General features: G+C 44.2%; 1 protein-coding gene across 1 annotated transcript in view; it reads left to right on the forward strand.

Moving 5' to 3' along the window:
• The window catches only part of LOC144781934 (WD repeat-containing protein 62-like), a 636,677-nt gene that overhangs the window by 393,123 nt on the left and 223,747 nt on the right, over positions 1–19,807 (forward strand). Inside the window, exon 23 of the mRNA XM_078661021.1 lies at positions 8,086–8,219. Coding sequence (XP_078517147.1) covers positions 8,086–8,219 — 134 coding nt within the window. The remainder of the gene's footprint in view (positions 1–8,085; positions 8,220–19,807) is intronic.

The following is a 19,807-nucleotide window of genomic DNA, read 5'->3' on the forward strand; positions in this document are numbered from 1 at the left end:
GGCACTTTTAGAGTTTGCAAACACTTTTTAAAGATCTGATTAATGGTTGATGGACTCTCAGTATACCCTTGAGGAACTCGGCACCATGCCAAAACACAATTTCTGAACCGGAAAGCAAATAAATATTGGCTATCCGGATGCAAGGGAATGGAGAAGAATGCCTGACACATTCAGTGTCACATGGAATCTGGTATAAAATTACAGCAGGGTTTGGTACTACCGGGCAACATGGTACAACAATTTTACTCACCTTTTTCAAATCTTGTACTATTCTATATTTTCTGTTAGGCTTTTTGATAACAATAATGGGCGAATTTCATGGACTGCTCAATATTTCCTTTAAATTCCTTGTTCAATCATCTGATCAATCACAGGTGTGACTCCAGCGATTACTTCTTGTTTAATTTTATACTATGGAGTATTGGGATACACTGCTCTATCCCCTGATTGGGGTCCACATTTCTCATTAATCCAATCTCTCTTCCTGTGAAATCCCATACATTTGTTCTCACTGTACTTTTTAACTCTTCTGCCAAATCTTCTTCTATCAGTAGTGAATATACTTCACTTACTTCTGCCTCTCATTGGGCCATCATTATTTTGTATTCAACCTACACATCCGGTGTCATTATTGCAACACCATCCGGTGTACAATAAATAGTGAAATTCATTTTGCACAACAAATCTGTGCCCAAGAGATTTACCGGACTGGTATCACACACCACAAATCGATGCATTTCTTTAAAATTTCCAATGTGAACCTCTATTGGGGCTGTGACAGGAGTTCTAATGTGTTTGTTTGCAATGCCTACAACTTGTATAGTTTCTCCCGAGAGGGGTAGGTTTGGGATTTCCGCTGGTCTCACAGTGGAACGGGTAGCACCAGTGTCCAATAAAAAGGTGCTGTCTTTTCCTTCTACCTTTCAATCAATAAATGGACCTGTCTGATCTACTGCTAAAGATGTGCCAATTATGCATTCTTCCTCCCCCTCAGGCACCGTCACTGTGTCGTTTTCAACTCACTCTCACTACAATGCACCAAATACTGCGTAACTAATGGATTCTTACCAAACTGCTCTTCTCCTTGAAATCCCGAACTTGCACTGTACATCTGCATGTGAGCATTCACGTTGGGAGGTATAGACAGTTGTGGCACCTGTAAGTAGGGCGTAACTACCTGTTGCTGCTGCTGTCTAGTCACATCATTCTACCCCGGTGAATTCAAATTTTGATTTACTCCGTTACCCTTTTGTACAGATCTACACTTCTTCTTCCTATGTCCCGCAAGCATGACAAGGATATTTCCTCTTAGCCTCTTCCTTAATTATTTTAAATTTCCCTCGAACTTCACTGTTTGCCTATCCATCCTGACCCTGTTTTTGTGTAACAATATTAGTCTCCTGTTGCTGTTCTGCCAATTTCACTTGTGCCCACATAATTTTCTCTTTTAACTTTTCAAGACGAGATTCAATGTCGTCGCTGCAATATTTGGCATACCTTAAAATCTCGTTGCTTTATTTGCTTTGCCAGCACAGCATATGCTGCTGTATCATGGCACTAATTTCAGGTCTTAATCTGTACACAAACGGATAGACAAAATGCCACATGTCCTTATCTTCAATATTTTCAAACCCACTATACTGTTTAAACACCTGTAACAGCCTCTCATAATAGGCGTGAACTGACTCTTTAGGCTCTTGGGTTGTTCTGTCAATTTTGACCCAATCTGTTTCCTTTGGACTGATTTTTCCTATCAAAAAGGTGATGACTTGATGTAACTTTTTTATCACCTCCTCAGATGGGGCACCTGTTTTTGCATCCCTAGGGTATTCATCCTTTGGCCAATCAACAGTAATCTTACATTAAGTCCACAAATCAGCAGGAACCACTATCTCAAAAAGGCCATCTAAATCTTTCAGCAATACTTTTGAAACTTTTACAAATCGGTCCACTTGCATATACCCCTCAACTGTTTTTTCTCTTAATTTGGGAAAATCATTGGTAAATGACAATATATCTTGTCTAGTCCACGGTACATGGACATACCCTCCACCTGGAACTTCTCACATGGGCCAAACTCTTTCAACCTGTTCAGTTTCCTTTTATGGAAACATGGATGTTCCCATTCCACTGGCTTCTTCCTTCTTTTTCACCCATTTACTTTTCCATTTTTCTATTGTTCCCCATTTCTTCAAGATATTCATTAATTCTTTTATCTGCAGTCTCTTCCCTGACGTATTTAAACTCTCTAAATCGTTGTCACTAAAAGCCATGCGGTATGTCTTTTGTAACACCTTTGATTTTTCAATATCAACACCAAATTCACTCACCACTTATGACAATTTCTCATGGAAGTTCTTTGCTCTCAAAGTGATACTTTTACATAAAAACAACTGCTATTCGTCATTATAAGTCCCCAATCTATCTGGACTTATCGTTCCAATAATCATTTCTTCTAAATCTACTTTTAATTGACTCACATTCACACTTTTAGGCTGTACATCTGTTCTAGTTAACTCCTTTACTCAATTACTGAGCTCTTCTGGGGTGGGACCTGTCGAACTTCCAGCTATTGGGGTGACAATTTGACCTAATTTCCTCGGCTTTGATTGAGTATTTCTCCTTGGTGTTTCAGTCTTCAGATCTCCAACTGGTAGATCCAATAAGGTTTTATTCTGCCCACCTTGACTCTCATTATTCACTATGTCACTCCTCACACTGCTTCTTGGGACTGCTATGGTAGATATTATCTGTAAATTTAAATTCTCCCCAAATATTGGGACCACCGGACCATTGGTCACGGGTACTGTCAGGGCTTCCGTATTCAAGTTCAATTGATTCAGTTTCTGTACTTGTTCCATTCTAACCCTATTTAACACACTTAATTCATTCTCTCTTACTTGTTTAGCTAATTCAGTGACTTGAGGAGTTAATGGGGTTACCTTTACTGTTTGCGGAGCACTTGGAGCCAACCCCCCTGAATTTCCTTCATAAGGCGGAGGTCTTTTTATCATCATTCCTTCTAATATTTAATCATCACTTTCATACAAAACCCCCTCTAGATGCTTCAAAATATATCAATTTTTCCTTACATTTAGCTCCTGTTTGACTCTCTACTGTCAAAACTGGGTATAACCCTGCAGTTACTACAGCTTTTCTCCATCCCTTCATTTGATCCTCTTGCCTCTCAAATGGGTAACCTGTGAAAAATCTTCTATTCCTTCTACCTCCTCGATCCTTCTCTCTCTCAAATGCTCCTGCTTCTCACTCTTCCAATGCTTCATATTGTCAGTCTAGGGTTTGGCTCCAAGGAATTCATTTTGTGTCTCTGATTTTGTAGGATCCTTACAGTAAACTTACCAAACTCAGGAAAGGCTAACGCTCCATCATCCTTTGTATATTACATCCAGTTTTCTAACCATACACACGCATGATACCCTCGCTCCATCATCATACAAGATGCGGGCGTTTTCGGGGGCGGAATAGGAATTCCCTCCCTTGTCACAATAGGCCTGTCCTTATTAAAAAGATTATTTAGTTTCTTCCACAAACCCATCTTCAGACTATTCTATTTGCAACTTTCCACCCTATCAAAACACCAAAACCTGTCTGAATTTTCCTTTTGCTAGTCGTCAACTTTTATCCTGTCCCAGCGAGTCTCACTCCAACTAACCAACCACAACGTATTTTCAGTCTTGTCCAATGCCAACGTTTTTCAGTCTAGTCACCCAATCACCACTCTGCTCACCCCCGCTGTCTGACCAATGCCACCGCGGCGCTTTGTAACGACAGTATCACTCCTGCTACTAACTCTGCCTTTACAATCTGCTCTTTTGCTACACACTCGCTGTATTCTCCAATACCAGCGCAGCACCCTGTGATGCCAGTGTGACTCCTGTTGCTGACCCTCCCTTTACAAATGTTTACGGCAATATTTTTCTGAATTTTTCTTAATCAATATGTCTGTTATTAACAACATAGAATGACAATGCTACTTAGTCTGTTCCTCTAAATAAAGCGAGAGTCTTCACTCTTCAAAAAGATATTTTCATACACTGTAAGCAATAATAACGACCAGGGTTATGTTGCTTTTCTATCAAGCTCCAGGGTAACCTATCTGCTCCTTTCAAGATCGCACCAAGGTATCACAAGAGGGCCTCTTGACGTACAGTGAAGGTCGTCCTGTTACTGTTCTTGGCTTCCCTTACCATAGTTTCACAGACTGTGACCCTTCACTATTACAAACTTTCCTCGTTCACACAGAAATTTCCCTAAACATAATACCGCCAGCCCTACTTAGCTTTTCAGTATTATCACAACAGACAAAGTACTTCTGCAGTGTGATTTCTCTACCACAATCTTCCAATTCCTTCCCATGATTCCTCAGGTGCCTCTTGTACCTGTACTTCTGGACAACATATAAATTAAAACACTAACTCTTTATGTTAATACATATAGTGAATATTCAATAACAATTACCTAATTAATCAATAATTAAACCATAACTCTGCTACCAAGAAACTGATTTAGCGCGGACCCAAAAATTTGGACAGGGACGAACACTCAATTATTTGTTGTTTTGGCCCATACACATACACCCAAGTCACTGTTGCGCTGGTGTCAAGTTTACAAATTCAATACCATTTCATGTTCAGTAGTTCAATAATTTGAACTACTGATTAAGTAATTAAATATTGTCAATAAATCCTATTGTTCAAGTTTCCATCTTCTTGGTCGATGGACCAATTAGTTGAAAAATTGAAGGCAACAGTTATTCAAAACATTAACATACTAAATAACCACAGAAACTTTATTTGCGTAATGTTAAATTTTATCTAACTCAAATCCATTAATAGAAAGAAATACCTCATGAGAGAAAATACACACTAAACTCATCAGCAAATAATCAGTCTAAAACATATGTTGCATGGAGGGGATAGATAGAGAGACATCAGACATATGCATAATATAATACTCAATTCGGAAGGATAGATGAAGAGACAAAAGAACAAGGATAATAACTTTGATTTATCAAAGATACCAACCCAAGGAAAAAGAACAACGAAAACCACCACCCAGGCCTAGGCAGGGGACCCCCAGACAGAGAGTCGGGGATCAAATACTCTAAGATCAGGACAAGGATAGGACCGGAAAAGCTAGGCCTCTCTGCAACCTGACAATCAGCAGTGCACCCTCTCTCTCCTCACGCCTAATGCAGCAACCTCATCTGCCGCCCTTACGTTGCAGCAACCCGCTAGACTCCACCCGTAAATCACCTATTCTTTATACCCCTATCATACATGTCCATCCCACTAAAGTTGCTAAAGTCACCCATTCTAGCTACCGGATTGGTTAAAATTGTGGGGAGGATGGTCACCCTATAATTAGCAAATACTACTTTGCTTACCCCATTGTTAGGCTTTCGTTCCCACACATTCAGTATACATCTCTATTCTCTCATGAGGTGAAAGTAACGAATTAAGGACAAATGTTAATACATTCAACATTTTGTGGGTTTTCACACGGAGTTACTGGAGTTGGCTGCATGTCAAGGAAGGATGCCTTCACCGCGCCATGCTCTTTCTGAATGTTCACTGCGGAATCCCTGTACTGACAGATACCACGAAGAAACCAGCAGGGTAACCACTAGGATCCTGTTGAGTTGACCAGAGAGCGAGACGGAATTGACCCGTATATACCAGGGAGACTCTGTGCTCAGATTTATCAAATTACAGGTTCTGCCAAACCTTCTAAACAATTGTCAAATATTCTTGAACTATTCCTTCAGGAGGTGAATAGTGACATATAATTGCAAAAAAACAGCAAAATACTCGCAAAAGCTTAAATAGGAAAGAAAATCGACCGAATCCTAGTTTATCATTGCAATATATACAAGATACAGATTTGGACATCAATAGACCTGCTGCCAGTCTCGCTAGGGGAGATTCAACTAATTCCCTATCACGACAGATATACAGAAAGTCTTGATACAGGTGGTTTTCATCTGTTTATTCCACCGAAACGCGTCGACGCCATCCTTGGTACAATTCAAGACTCCAGCATCGATGGTTGATTTACAGATTCGATAGTAACATAAGATCGATGAAACCATAAAGGAGTTCGAATGTACAAACTGTATCCAACAATTTTATGTTTTACACTTCTGTCTTGCTTTTCAATTATGCAGGTCATAATTGATTGTGATGTATCCATGTTTTTTTATTAGCTGATTAGATTAGCTAGTTAGAATAATTGGTTTCAATGTTATGTCTTTGCATATATAATAAATGACTTTTTAACTGCTAGATGTTTGTGTTATATATGTAAGAATCATTTCCTCAGAATTGCGCATTGATATAATCCTGCTTGTAACTCACCTCAAGGGAATCTCTCCATACTTTCTGAATGTTCAACATTCCATTCACTAAATCACGTGGTTTGTACGCGCTGCAAGTTTCATTCACTACAGTTCGGCTAACTTAACGCAAAATGGAGACTCGTCCATTTACTAAAGGAATAGAAGCCAGACATTTATTAATAATGTGGTAATGAAATTTTCACTGTAAACCAGCCACCTTTTTCTCTAGCCAATGTTAACAGGTAACCTAGCATAGCAAAAGCAGGAACGCGGCATTAATTATTATGTCAAAGCAACAAGTCATGCCTTTCACTACATATTACATGCAATGCGCCATGCAAAGCATTCATAACACACTCTACACACAATATTATTAAAATGTTGATAATTTACGTATTGTTAGGATTCATTTCATGCATTTGGCAAAACAAAATCCCCATTTGTGGTGTGTAGCTGCATGTGAATACTATTTTACTAATTAAAATTAGTACGTATTACAGGGGTACTCAATACAACCGGGTTTCTTTTTGTAAATCCCTGCTCCATCACCATCATTTGGCTCCGTTCAGGAGCTGTAAGATCAAACCTCCCCCCAACATGTAGGTGGCCATATGAGGTGCATGACTTAATCTAAGCCTGACTAAGATAGATTTTGGAATGTTTCGGCTGTAGAACTATTGGAATAGATTAGTTATAACATTACTGAATTACAACACCCTTACCCTTTTGTTGGTGTGCTATATATCTGCATTTCTTTTCTCTGTCCCTACTTAAATTTTTAATTTCCATCCCTTTTTTGTGGTAGCTATTCCCCTTTTTCCATCAATTCACCCTTGCCTCTCCAACATTTACACTCAAAACATAGTACAACATGTGTAAAGTTCAGGAATAGGCATTGTTCCTTTGTCGCCTTGTATCATACACACTATACACTGGATTAAGGCCTTTCACAGTGTGGTCACTTGCGCACAAAGCAATGAGCAATAAAAGTATTACATACGGGCCAAGCGTTGTTGCCTGCTTCTTGAATCATTCCTTGCTCTCTTGATAATTGTTATTTTCTTCACAGTACGAATCTGGAACCCTTGTTTCCTTTATTATTGAGATGCCCCTGGTTCCAGGTGGTTATTGGGCTGCCCTGTTTAAGTTTATCATTGCTATTAGTCTAAAACCTCAGTGTTACACCAGATCGCTGTTAACCGTATCTCAGTATCATTAAGATTAATAAGCTTGCAACAGTTTCTCCCAACCAAATAATGTGTGATCTGTTTTGTGAGCAAAAACAATGAAGGGCTAAGGGGAGAAACCTAAGGTTTCTGGCACCTTTTACAACACAATAAAACCCAACTAAGGGGTTTGATTTTAAGTTGCAAGCAATTCTCAGTGTATGCCATTTCATCATCTGCCCACAGGAGCAGGTAAAACATGTCTGTTTCTAAAGACATTGGGAGTCAGTGCCATGAATCCCTGCAGTCTGAAGTGTCCTTGGTAGTCATGCTTCTGGCTTCTGGGATTCGGTGTCCAAAACTTTGCTTCTGGAGATTTATCCTACTTTCGTAATAGTCAAAGTATTTTCTTCCATCTTTGTAGCCAAAGTTAATTATTCCCATACATCTGGTGGAAAGCCTTTTTCAGGTAGGTTGAGAAATAACACAATTTTTCAGTTGCTTTTGTGGGTATGTATATTGGAATGTTAAACAAAATATCGACTTTATGCTTTTTTGTAGATACATGATTCAGAATCCTCAAGTAGTATCTCTTTTGATGACATGATAACCAATCAAGAATTTGATTCACCTGATACCAGTGAATTTATATTATACCCTACGCTATCTGATGAATCATCACTAGGAACTGACAGGTAAGTCTCTACCATGTATGATACTATGCCAAGATCAAATTATGCCAAATTTCCATCTGATGAAAGACAGCAGGCAAAGAGTGGATAGCGAATGTCATACTACTTCTAAAGGGCTGTTGTCACAGTTTTATTTCCACTTCTAATTTTCTTAGGAAATGGACATTTAGTTTGGATGTAACAATTTGCTCGCTAGCTATCAAACATGAGACTGCTGGTGCTACCGACTAACTATGAATGAGTACTGATTAGCTTAGTCAAGCTAGTGTGTGAAAGTTAATTCCAGGTACCATTGAAGACCACCATTACAGTTGTATGGAAGGTGAAAATTTCAAGCCAAAGTTATTTTACTTCAAATATTATTTAATCCCTTTAGGGACAATTAGTATCGTGACATTTGGGAGTTGGCCTTACCTCGCTCCATGGTGGCATTGGTGCAGCAAACATTAAAATCATTGGGCCGCAGCCCCAATGCAAAATACAAAACACCGGATGAATAATAAGACGGCAATGTAATAGCCAGTGGCTGGCGATTGTTTCAGGAGGGGTGTCTGCGGTTATTCCTGAACGGCGCTGCACACTTATGATCACCCATAAGTTAACCCTATCTGTGTACTGCATATGAATAAACTTGCAACTGTTTTCCCAACAAAAAATGTGTGTGGTCTGCTTTGCTGATGATAAAATAGTGTTCTGTTGCAAAAAGTATGTGTGTAGACTTGTCAGATGACAGAAGGGCTAGGGGTGGAAACACTAATGTAGGTAAGTGCCCCTTTTCGCATGGTTACCCCCCACTTTTTGCCTGAGGGTTAATGCACTTTGACTTGATGTGCCCTGGGTCCCTGCCAATCAGGTTCCCAGGGCCTGTGTTCTTTCCCAAAATTGTACCTTTTTATTCACAATTGGCACATATCTGGCCACAAGTAAGCCACTTGAAATAGGTACACTGGGTCCAAGGGCACTGTGACCAGAGAATCAATCAATCAATCATGTCATTTGTAGAGGGCGCTACTCACCCGTGAGGGTCTCAAGGCGCTGGAAGAGGGGGGGGCTACTGCTGCTCGAAGAGCCAGGTCTTGAGGCTCTTCCTGAAGGCGAGGGGGTCCTGGGTAGTTCTGAGGTGTGTGGGGTGGGAGTTCCATGTCTTGGCCGCCAAGTAGGAGAACGATCTTCCTCCTGCGGTGGTTCTGCGGATCCGTGGGACGGTGGCGAGGGCGAGGCTGGGTGAGCGGAGCTGACGGGCGGGCCTGTAGAACGAGAGGCGGCTGTTGAGGTATTCGGGGCCCCTGTTGTGGAGTGCTTTGTGTGCGTGGGTGAGGAGCCTGAAGGTGATCCTCTTGTTGATGGGGAGCCAGTGCAGGTATTTCAGGTGGGCGGATATGTGGCTGTGGCGTGGAATGTCGAGGATGAGGCGTGCGGAGGCGTTCTGGATGCGTTGTAGTTGCTTCTGGAGTTTGGCGGTGGTTCCTGCGTATAGGGTGTTGCCGTAATCCAGTCGACTAGTGACGAGGCCATGGGTGACCGTCTTTCTGGTTTTGGCGGGGATCCACCGGAAGATCTTATGAAGCATGCGTAGGATGTTGAAGCATGATGAGGAGACGGCGTTGACTTGCCTGGTCATCGTGAGGAGGGGGTCCAGGATGAATCTGAGGTTGCGTGCGTGGTCTGAGGGGGTCGGTGCGCTGCCCAGCTCCATGGGCCACCTGGAGTCGTCCCAGGCTGAAGGGGATTGTCCGAGGATGAGGACCTCCGTCTTGTCTGAGTTCAGTTTAAGGAGGCTGAGCTTCATCCATTCCGCGACGTCTTTCATGCCTTCCTGTAGGTTGGTTTTGGCCGTGGCTGGGTCTTTGGTGAGGGAGGGTATTAGCTGGGTGTCGTCGGTGTAGGAGATGACGTTGATGTTGTGTTTGCGTGCGATGGCTGCGAGGGGGCTCATGTAGATATTGAAGAGGGTTGGGCTGAGTGAGGAGCCTTGGGGAACTCCGCAGATGATCTCGGTGGGTTCTGAGCGGAAGGGAGGGAGGCGGACTCTCTGGGTTCTGTCCGAGAGGAACGAGATGATCCAGTCCCGGGCTTTTCCAAGGATTCCAGTGGAGCAGAGGCGGGTTATTAGGGTGCGGTGGCACACGGTATCGAAGGCTGCCGAGAGGTCCAGGAAGATGAGGGCGGTTGTTTCTCCGTTGTCCATCAGGATCCTAATGTCGTCGGTGACTGCGATGAGGGCGGTTTCTGTGCTGTGGTTGGCTCGAAATCCAGACTGGGATGGGTCGAGCGAGTTGTTAGCCTCGAGGAAAGCGGTCAGCTGTTTGTTGACGGTCTTCTCGATGACCTTGGCCGGGAAGGGGAGAAGAGAGATGGGGCGAAAGTTCTTCACGTCGTTGGGGTCTGCTGTGGGTTTTTTCAGGAGGGCGTTGATTTCTGCATGTTTCCAGCTCTCGGGGAAGGTGGCTGATGCGAATGAGCTGTTAATGATGTTCCGGAGATGGGGTGTGATGATGGTATCGGCTTTGTTAAAGATTTGATTGGGGCAAGGGTCCAAGGGGGAGCCGGAGTGGATGGAGTTCATGATGTTTATGGTCTCTTCGGAGCTGATAGGGGTCCAGGAGCTTAGGGTGGTGGTGGGGGCTTCTGGTTTGGTAGTAGGAGGCGGGGGTTGTTGTCCGAAGCTGTCGTGTAGATCTGCGATCTTTCGGTGGAAGAACGAGGAGAGGGAGTTGCAGAGTTCTTGTGTAGGCGTGATGTCGATGGAGCTGGCGCTGGGGTTGGAAAGCTCTTTAACGATATTGAAGAGTTCCTTGCTGTTGTGGTTGTTGTTGTCTAGTCGCTCTTTGAACGATGTCCGTTTGGTGGAGCGGATCAGCTGGTGGTGTTCACGGGTGGCGATCTTGAGGGCTGACATGTTTTCTGTGGTTCGATCGTTGCGCCAGGTTTTTTCGAGGGTAAGCTTTATTGGATTCTTTGAGGGCGTCCGTAAACCATGGGGTTTTCCTGTTGCTGGTCCCGCCAGGGGGGTTTCTTAGCGGTGCGAGGTTGTCGGCACAGGTGGTGATACAGTGTGAGAGGTTGAGGGCTGCGTTGTTGACGTTGGTAATGTTGGCTGGTGGCTTCTGGTTCAGTGTTGAGAGGAGCTGGTCTGTGGTGATTTTGCTCTAGCATCTGCAGGGGATTTGTTGTGTACGATGGTGGTGAGCGTCCCGTTTGAAGGTGAAGTGGACGCATCTGTGGTCGGTCCAGTGTAGTCCGGAAGAGTTGCTGGCGGAGAAGATGGGGTGTGTGGCCAGCGATGTGGGTGGGGGTGCTCACCAGTTGTTTGAGTCCGAGGTTGGCGAGGTTGTCAAGCAGGGTCGTTGTTTTTCTCCAGGTGGAAGTTCAGGTCCCCGAGGAGGATGTATTCTGGTGATGCTAGGGCGTGCGGGCTGATGAAGTTGGCGATGGTTTCGCTGAAATGTGCGCGTGGGCCCGGGGGGTCTGTAGATGAGTGTTCCTCTGAGGGTGGTTCTCGAGTCGGTGTGAATCTGGAAGTGTAGGTGTTCGGCGGCGAGCGGTGTGTCTTCGGTGGTGGTCGTGATGTTGATGGTTTTCCTCTAGATGATGGCGATTCCTCCTCTGTTTTGGTTGACGCGGTCCTTCCGGGCGATCTTGTAGCCGTTGGGGATGGCTATGGGAATGTCTGGGGCCGATGAGTTGTTCATCCAGGTTTCCTTGATGAAGGCGACGTCTGGTGCTGTGGTGTCCAGGAGGTCCCATAGTTCGACGGCGTGCTTGTGGACGGAGCGTGTGTTGAGAAGGATGCACTTGAGGTGGTTGATGTTGCGTGCGCCGGTGGGTGGTCTGCAGCTTCGGATGCATGTGTATTTGCAGGCTTGACAGGTGAAGGGTCCGTGGGTACATTTGGGGGTGGCTTGGTAGCAGGTGGTAGTTCGACCGTTGTTGAGGGCTTTGAGGGAGGCAGAGTCGTATCTCAGTCGGGTGGGTTGGGTGCGGTGGGGGCCAGGGGTTCTGGTGCTGGGCGCGGTCCCAGCGCGGACGGGCGCAGACGGGCTTGCCTTTGGCGCGCCTGTCGCCATATGAAGGGAGGAGGGGTCAGCTGGGAGGCTGGAGGCGGGAGGCCGGACCAGCGAATGGGCGTGGGGGGGGGGGGCGCACGGGAGGCAGCGGCGGGAAAGCAGCGATCGGGAGGCGCTCAGGAAGCGACCTGAAAAGTAAAACAGAATAAACAATCAGCAAAAACACACGGGGAACAAGGAGAGAAAGGGGCGAGCAGGCACACGGGACATGCGGGGTACAGAAGAGAGAGGGGCACTGGGGGTCAAAAATGAAGAAGGCGCAAGGCGGGTCTTGCGGGCGAGACCAGCAACGGGGCACGATGCGGGAGGAGGCAAGCAGACAGGAGAACACGGGCACCGGCGGAGCTGCAGCGGTGGGGAAGCGACTAACCCGGAGGGTCAAGGATCGCTTTAAGGGCTGCAGCACCTATTGTGCCACCCTAAGGGGCCCTGCACCTTAACCCCCACACACTTCCATTGCAAGCTGTGTGTTTTTGGTGCAGTTAAAAGTGAAGAGTCAACATGGCACACATGCCTGTGTGCCATGCCTGCAACCCACTGCCTGGGGCCTAGAGCAGTCACTCCTCTAGAAGGGTGCACTAGCCCACAGGTGAGGGTACAGTTGCATGAGCATTGTACCCCTACAGTGTATAAGCCCGTTCTTAGAGTTTCTAAGTGTCGTAATGCGGTAAAGCGTATATGGTCTGGGAGTTGGTCATTCCGAACTCCACAGCTCCAGAATGGCTTTACTGAAACCTGGGAAGTTTTGTAACAAACTTCTCAGCACATTAAACCCTCACAGATGCCAGTGTGGGATTAAATGTAAAATGCAATGAGAGGGCATCTTTGAGATGCCCCCTGTAAAAACTACCAGCCTTGGTGTACTTCCTAAATGGCTGCCCGCCATTTGCCACCACCAGACAGGTTTCTGAACCCCTGGATAGAAGGCCTCGGCTCTCTGAGACCAGAAACAAAGCCCATCCTGGGCAAAGGTGTCATGCCTCCTTCACCAGGACAGGCTGGGTCCACAAAGAGTAACCTGTCCCTGCCTTTTGATACCCCCAGCAACTGTCTCCAGCCAGTTCTGACCCTCACTTCGGGCGGGAGAATCAGCGGGAAAACCAAGGTAGAGAAGATTTGTGCCCACCTTTGCCAACACCAACCCTCATGTAGGGGAGGCGAGGTGAAGTACACATCTCAGTCTCCTCCATCTTGAGTGTGAGGGCACCCAGCCAATTAGAGAGGGACTCATGCCCCCCTCCCACTGGAGAGTGGCATATTAGGGGGTGCACTCACCCCAAGAAAGTGACCTATTGGTCCCGACCTACACACCCCTTTAACGTCCCTAAATTTAGTATTTAGGGGCAACTCTGAGCCTTGCCTCCGCTAATTTGAGGAAGAAAGAAGAAGGACTGCATAAGCCGTGCTGATTCAGGAAGAAGACAACACCTGCTGCTTTCTCTCCAGCCCTACCTGCCTACAGCAAAGAAAACAGCGTGTCCAGCAGCACCTCAGAGCCTGGAGGGCCTGCCCTGCACTCATCTTAAGAACTCTGTCTTCCGTGAGCATCGGATTTGCTCAATCAAAGACTCCAAGAACAGAACCCGGACCCAAACGGTTCCACGGTCCTCAACCACTCTGCAACTGACTGCCAGAGACCGAGTGGCCCAACACCACAAGGAGGTCTCCCCAGCGATCCTGACCTAGGATTTGGTGACCCCTGACCGCCCTCAAGCTTCAAGATGACACCTGCAACCCCAACCTGAAGGATCCCCCGACCGCAGCTGAAGGTGGTAGGAAGGCAGCAACCAAAGCGATCCAAGCAGCCCAACCACGACCGATGGCGGTCAGAAGCATCCAACACCAAAAGACAACCCTGCACACGGCGCCACATGGCCTTGGGTGGCCCAACCGACGGTGTCCAGGCATCCCCTAAGGTCCCAACTTACCTCTCTAGCCGGTGGTTGCCTTCTGGAAATCTCCCTGCCCTGTCCTTAACTAACCAAAGTTCTCCATTGGCATCCACTGGGTCCCTGACGTTGGCTTGGCAGTCTGCACCCCGCTCCCACTGTGCTGCTAGTAGTGCAGCTCCTGTGCTGATTTTTGGCCCCTCCAGTGCTGATCTTATCCACAGTAGCTTTGCTCCCACACCTGAGTGACCTGCTCGTAAGCAGTCCCCAAGTATAGGCCCCCTTACCCCATTGGCTAACATTGGGCCCCTGCACTCGGCACCCGGCCACCCCAGTGCCTCTGGTGGTGCGATTTGAGTGCCCATCTAGACCTTGGAGAACCTTGGTCCTAACCCCCAAAACTCCCACTAGTAAGTTGTGTACTCTCCTGAGAAACCACTAAAACTTTTTTTTATATAGGAAGCTATGGTATGAGATTTTGGGCCTGATATGTTGGAAGTATTGAACGGATGTTTTGTATGGAGTAAAGAGAACTAAACTGCAAAGCATGAAAAGTCTTACTTACCATGTATTGTAAGATCCTTATGTGTGGTATGTAGGCATACCACCCCCAGTACTTCAAGTGATCTAAAAGTAACTGAAAGGCATTCTAAAAGTAATCATTGTATAAAACAACCTGCTTTCTGAATCACTACCAACCTGTAACTATTGAAACATTTAATCATGACTGCAATTTATTGTGAAATCCTGTATTCCAAGTATATGTCACCTACCTGTACCAAGTCCTGCTTGGTTCTTTAAATAAAATACAAGTATACCTTTTTTTATTCTTACCCAATTGGTCTGGATTCAGTCTCTGAGTGTGTGAATCATTCTTGATTGAGTCAATACAATAAATGCTTAACACATCCTCTGGGTAAGCCTAATTGCTCACTCACACTACCACAAAGAGAGCTGTTACTACTTACTAATTTAGCCTCTTATATACCTCTGAGGACACCCTGGACTCTGTGCACACGATACCTCTCTTTGATATAGTAAATACAGAGCCAGCTTTCTACAACTAAGCTCTGCGTATGCCTGCTCTGACTGCTGGCAGAGCACCACAGCCGTCTTACAGGATGTGGATGTAGGGAATGCTCTGTGCAACGGGCCCTGGTCTCAACAGGGCAATGATCTTTCCCTTAAGTAAACTTAGTAATGAGCCATCTCCGAAGCCCAGGCCGCGGTGCTGCTTCTCAGCAGACCTCACCACTCTGGCCCCTGCCTCCCGAAGCGCCATTTATACCCTGCATCCTTGTTTTCTCGCGATGGATTGCCACAGTTATCGTCCATGGAGCTGGCAAAGCCAAGATTTTTGGCAATTACATCCTGGGGGGGCAGGATTATGAGGATTGTTGTGTAGGGCAGCGAAGCTCTTTAGCAAAGCGTCTGGTCGTTCATCCTGCTAGGTTCCCACAGATGAAACCTTTATGGCATTTTATTGATATCTTCTTGCTTCTCTTTTCTCCTTTCCTCTACCACTTTATCTTCTTACCATTGGTTTTCCTTTTTTTTCACTTCACACTCTTAAAATCCGCTTTTGTTTCTCCATTTGATATCTAGTGTAGTTAAATGACTTTGTTTTTTAATTACTACTTTATTGGATTGTTACTGTTATGTCTGTTAATAAACATTATGACGTATGATTACTCAGTGGTAAAATACAAACTCACTGGGTTTGTCTCAAGAAGCAATATCCCACAGTGCACATTAGTGCACACTGATATTACAGTCCCTCCAGCAGTTTCTTGAAGCAGAGACCTTACTAGGCACAAACTCACGTTTATTAGATCTGGCATTGTCCAAGACCTTTTGATTTTAATAAAAGAATAAATATTTAATATACGTACATATAAGGGCTATCATCTGTCTCTCTTCATCCATTGGTCTGTTGTGTCATTTTGTTTTGCCCACTGAAGCATGCTGCATGTGACAGTGGGTCAGCTCACTACAGCCATAGGCCGACTTCACGGTGAGTGTTGCCGTTTTACCCTTTTACATCCAAATCCTCAGGCCTTAAAGCCCACCTGAGATGATGTGTGTATTGATCTGTTGAGGCTCTTCAGCTGAGGTCACCATATTAAGTGCAACTAGGAAGCTGCTTTTGCTCCTTGTGTGATGTGATCTCTACATGAGGTTTTAATCGCTGTGAGCTCGGCTTGTGTCTAACAGAGCTAGGAGCCATGTTTGCCGTGTTAATGCCAGGCTCGGCTGTTCATACTTGGAAAGTTGTGCATTTCATGGATAAATGTAAAGGTTTTAAAAATACATGTTTTAGTTTCTCTTTTTTGCTGCAAGCTTTGCCTGATCTTGTAAACGTAGGCCTTCTATGCTGTTGTGGAAAACACTTGAAGGACTTCTATCTACAGTGTCAGAGCTAGTCCAGCTTCGTTTTCTACATCATGCTTGCCTACATCTGGTAACGACTGGGCTAGATATAACAGCAATGATAGTCTCCTCTTCTGGTGGCATTTGTTTGATTTACCCCAGTTCAATTAAATTCTTCTCAGATCGGAAACCATTACTAATCTCTCTTTGGAATAAGCCCTAGTACTTCCCTTGTTATATGGCCAACATATATTTTTTGGGGCCATACACATCTTTAGTCCTTCTTCAGTATTTATTCAATGTTTTCACAATGTTTTCCTTTGGGCTGCAGAGCATGTTAGTTCATCTTTAGTCTTTACCTGTTTTCTATCCACTGAGCCAGTGTAAGCTGTTATAGTGACATTTAACCCTTGGATGCTATTGACCTGACCTCCACATCAAGAGTGCTCAAAGCTAGACGCTTATTGACATTGAGCTCATGTCAGAGAACCAAGGGTATGGAATCCCTCCAGAAGAATTCCCTTTTTGATTTAGAAGTCTGGCTGCTCGGGAAGAGCTTCCCTAGAAGCCCAGGGCTGATTTTTTTTCTTTCCTTTTGTAACAACTTTTTGTATGGGGTGCTGATGCATTTTCTCTAAAAGTGAAAGTACTATGAGACTTTAGTCCTTCTGCACCATCAAGTATGAATACCATAAAGAGCTGGGGACAAATCTCTAACTTTGGCTGCAAACACTCATTTCCTCACTTTTCTGTGAGAGAAAGTTCAGAATCAGCAGGGCTCCACAAATGTCCTTCCACCCCGGTAGGACATTGTTCCTGATAAAAATGGTACCTCACTTGAGTGGCTTAGCCTGGCACCTAGGACAGTAACAGATCAAACCAAAGACCATTTGACGATCCATAATCGAGACTTTGCAAGATTCCTGTTTTGATCTGCCCGATACAATTAGATTTGTTGATGTAAGTCTGTAGGCCCTCTGTATCAAAACTGGCACTAAAAGATCCCCAAAAAGATTGCCATCACCTCTAATTCTATGATAGGCATTATAGCTTGACAACCAAGCACCCTAAAGTCAGCTGCTTTTTCCAAGAGCTACACTTTGCCCTCCAAGGCAAGCAATGCCCCAGTGGCCTTACCCTTTATGTCGGCCTGGTGATTCATCACCTCATTGATTTGAACCTAGTGTTACCTACGGGGACAACACTGTAGGATTAAGAGTTGTTGATTCGTTGTACACAGCTTGTACTCTCTTCTCCATACTCCTTAATTTTTCTCTGCAGCATTCTGGTTGTTTTCTCCACTCCCTTCACCTTGCACAGGATCATCTTCAATGTTTCTATCATGGATCTCTGTCCTCTATCACATCCCTTTCAATGTCAATCTTCATCCTCATTATAGGTTCCCTTCTTTCTCCAAACAGAAAGAGGACTAAATACAAAAGTAAATTTGTATTTAGTCCTTTGTCATTCAATCCTTTGACAAATAGGGATGATATTTGATGTAAGGATTTTTTATTAAATACCTAGTGATATAATATTTTGTTAGCTGTGTAGCATTCTGCTCACTCAGGATTGGGGTTATGAATGTTTGCTGTGTGAGTGTCCATTTGTGGAGCTAATGGATAACCAGTAGTCCCAAAGGGAATTATTTTTGACTTGACACCGCACAATTCTAATTGGAGGACTGGAATGGGGTTGTTTCATATGCCCCTGCCCTTCAGTCATTATATAGTAAATATGGGTACAGTTTTGGTTGTTGGATATTCCTTGCCCCTGAAATTTTGGGGCTGTCATTTATGGCTGCTACTTTTTTGTCATTGAGCCTCCTAAGCTCTTGTGATGCCAAATTTTCCTACTTTTCTTTTGAGGCTTGAGTAATTATTTTTGGTAACAACAACTCAGACTCTTGTTGGCACCTTGCCTGCTAAGGCAATTCCCGCTGGGTGCTGAGCTTTGAGATTCCCCATTGTTCATGACAAGGTCAGCTCGTCATAAGCACAGGTCCAGTAAACTTTATGACGAGCTGGCCTTGTCATTAGCATGGAAGTGGTTAAGGAAATATTACAATTGGCACCATTCCTGTGTAAAACTGTCTGGATCAATAAACTTTGCAGCCACTACTGGTTTAATCATATCTGAAATCCAAAGCCACTGTATTTAGTTGTGCCATGAATACAATTCACATAAACCTAGTAATTTATTCTGTTTCCTCCTTAATTGCTGTGGTTTGGTAACACAATTTTTACTGCAGTTGATTATTGTGCTTCTGTATTCGATGTGAGTTGTAGAAAATGTCTGGCAGTTAACTTTGTCAACTCTAATTTGTTATATTTTTAAGTGTGATAAAGCAGTACCTTAGTCCAGGCTAGGCTTGAGATTTGGCCTTCGCTGTCCTGTATTATTATTTTTCAAAGTAGCCTATGCTGAATACACTTTCTGAATTTACAGTATAAACAAGTCTCCTTGAAGAACCTTATTTGGGAGGAAGTGTTATTCCCACTAGCCTGCAGTAGACATAGGCATCATCTTTCTTAAGTGATTATATATTTCAATTATAAGTAAAGGATCAGATTAATCTGACTTCATTCAGCAATGGTGTGGTGGATTTTAGCCTGAAGAAATTGGTCAATTTGATGCATAAGATATTTAGAACTGAGTTTCAGTAATATCTTTTAGCAGCTTTCTCTCTATAGCCTATGTGGGATAGTACCCCCATCTCTTTCTTGCTTTTATAATGAAAAACTTGCTTCTTCATAGACTAAACACGGTTCATTTGTACCCTGTTAAAAAAGCATAGACTACTGCAGCATGAAAAACGTTTCTCGTGTGTGTTTGGCATTGCTAGAGATCGCGGGTCACCCGACCAATAATTTCGCCACTTCTGGCTTCGGGCCCATATATTTCAAATCACCAGATACATTGATCGGATGACGTCACAATCTACTACCAATAATTGTGAGTTCCTTCTCTATTTTCTAGTGTACCCGACTTACCATCCCCTGTTACGGGTACCTATGACCACAATGGATCAGGGAGCTAGCTGTAAAATGAAAGGCAGCGAAAATAATATACTCTTCAATAAATGACTTTACTTTCATAAAATGACCCACGGACAACTAGAAGTTTTAGAAAGTTTATATAAAGTTCAAATCAGTGTGAAAATCCAACTTACAGAGAGCAGATAGTCAGTAAGCAAAAACATTTGGATTCAAGAGAAATGCGACTGGGAACCTGCTAAACTAGTAGACTAATCATAAAAGAGTCA

This window comes from Lissotriton helveticus, chromosome 9 (genome assembly GCF_964261635.1).
Source record: "Lissotriton helveticus chromosome 9, aLisHel1.1, whole genome shotgun sequence".
NCBI lineage: Eukaryota > Metazoa > Chordata > Amphibia > Caudata > Salamandridae > Lissotriton > Lissotriton helveticus.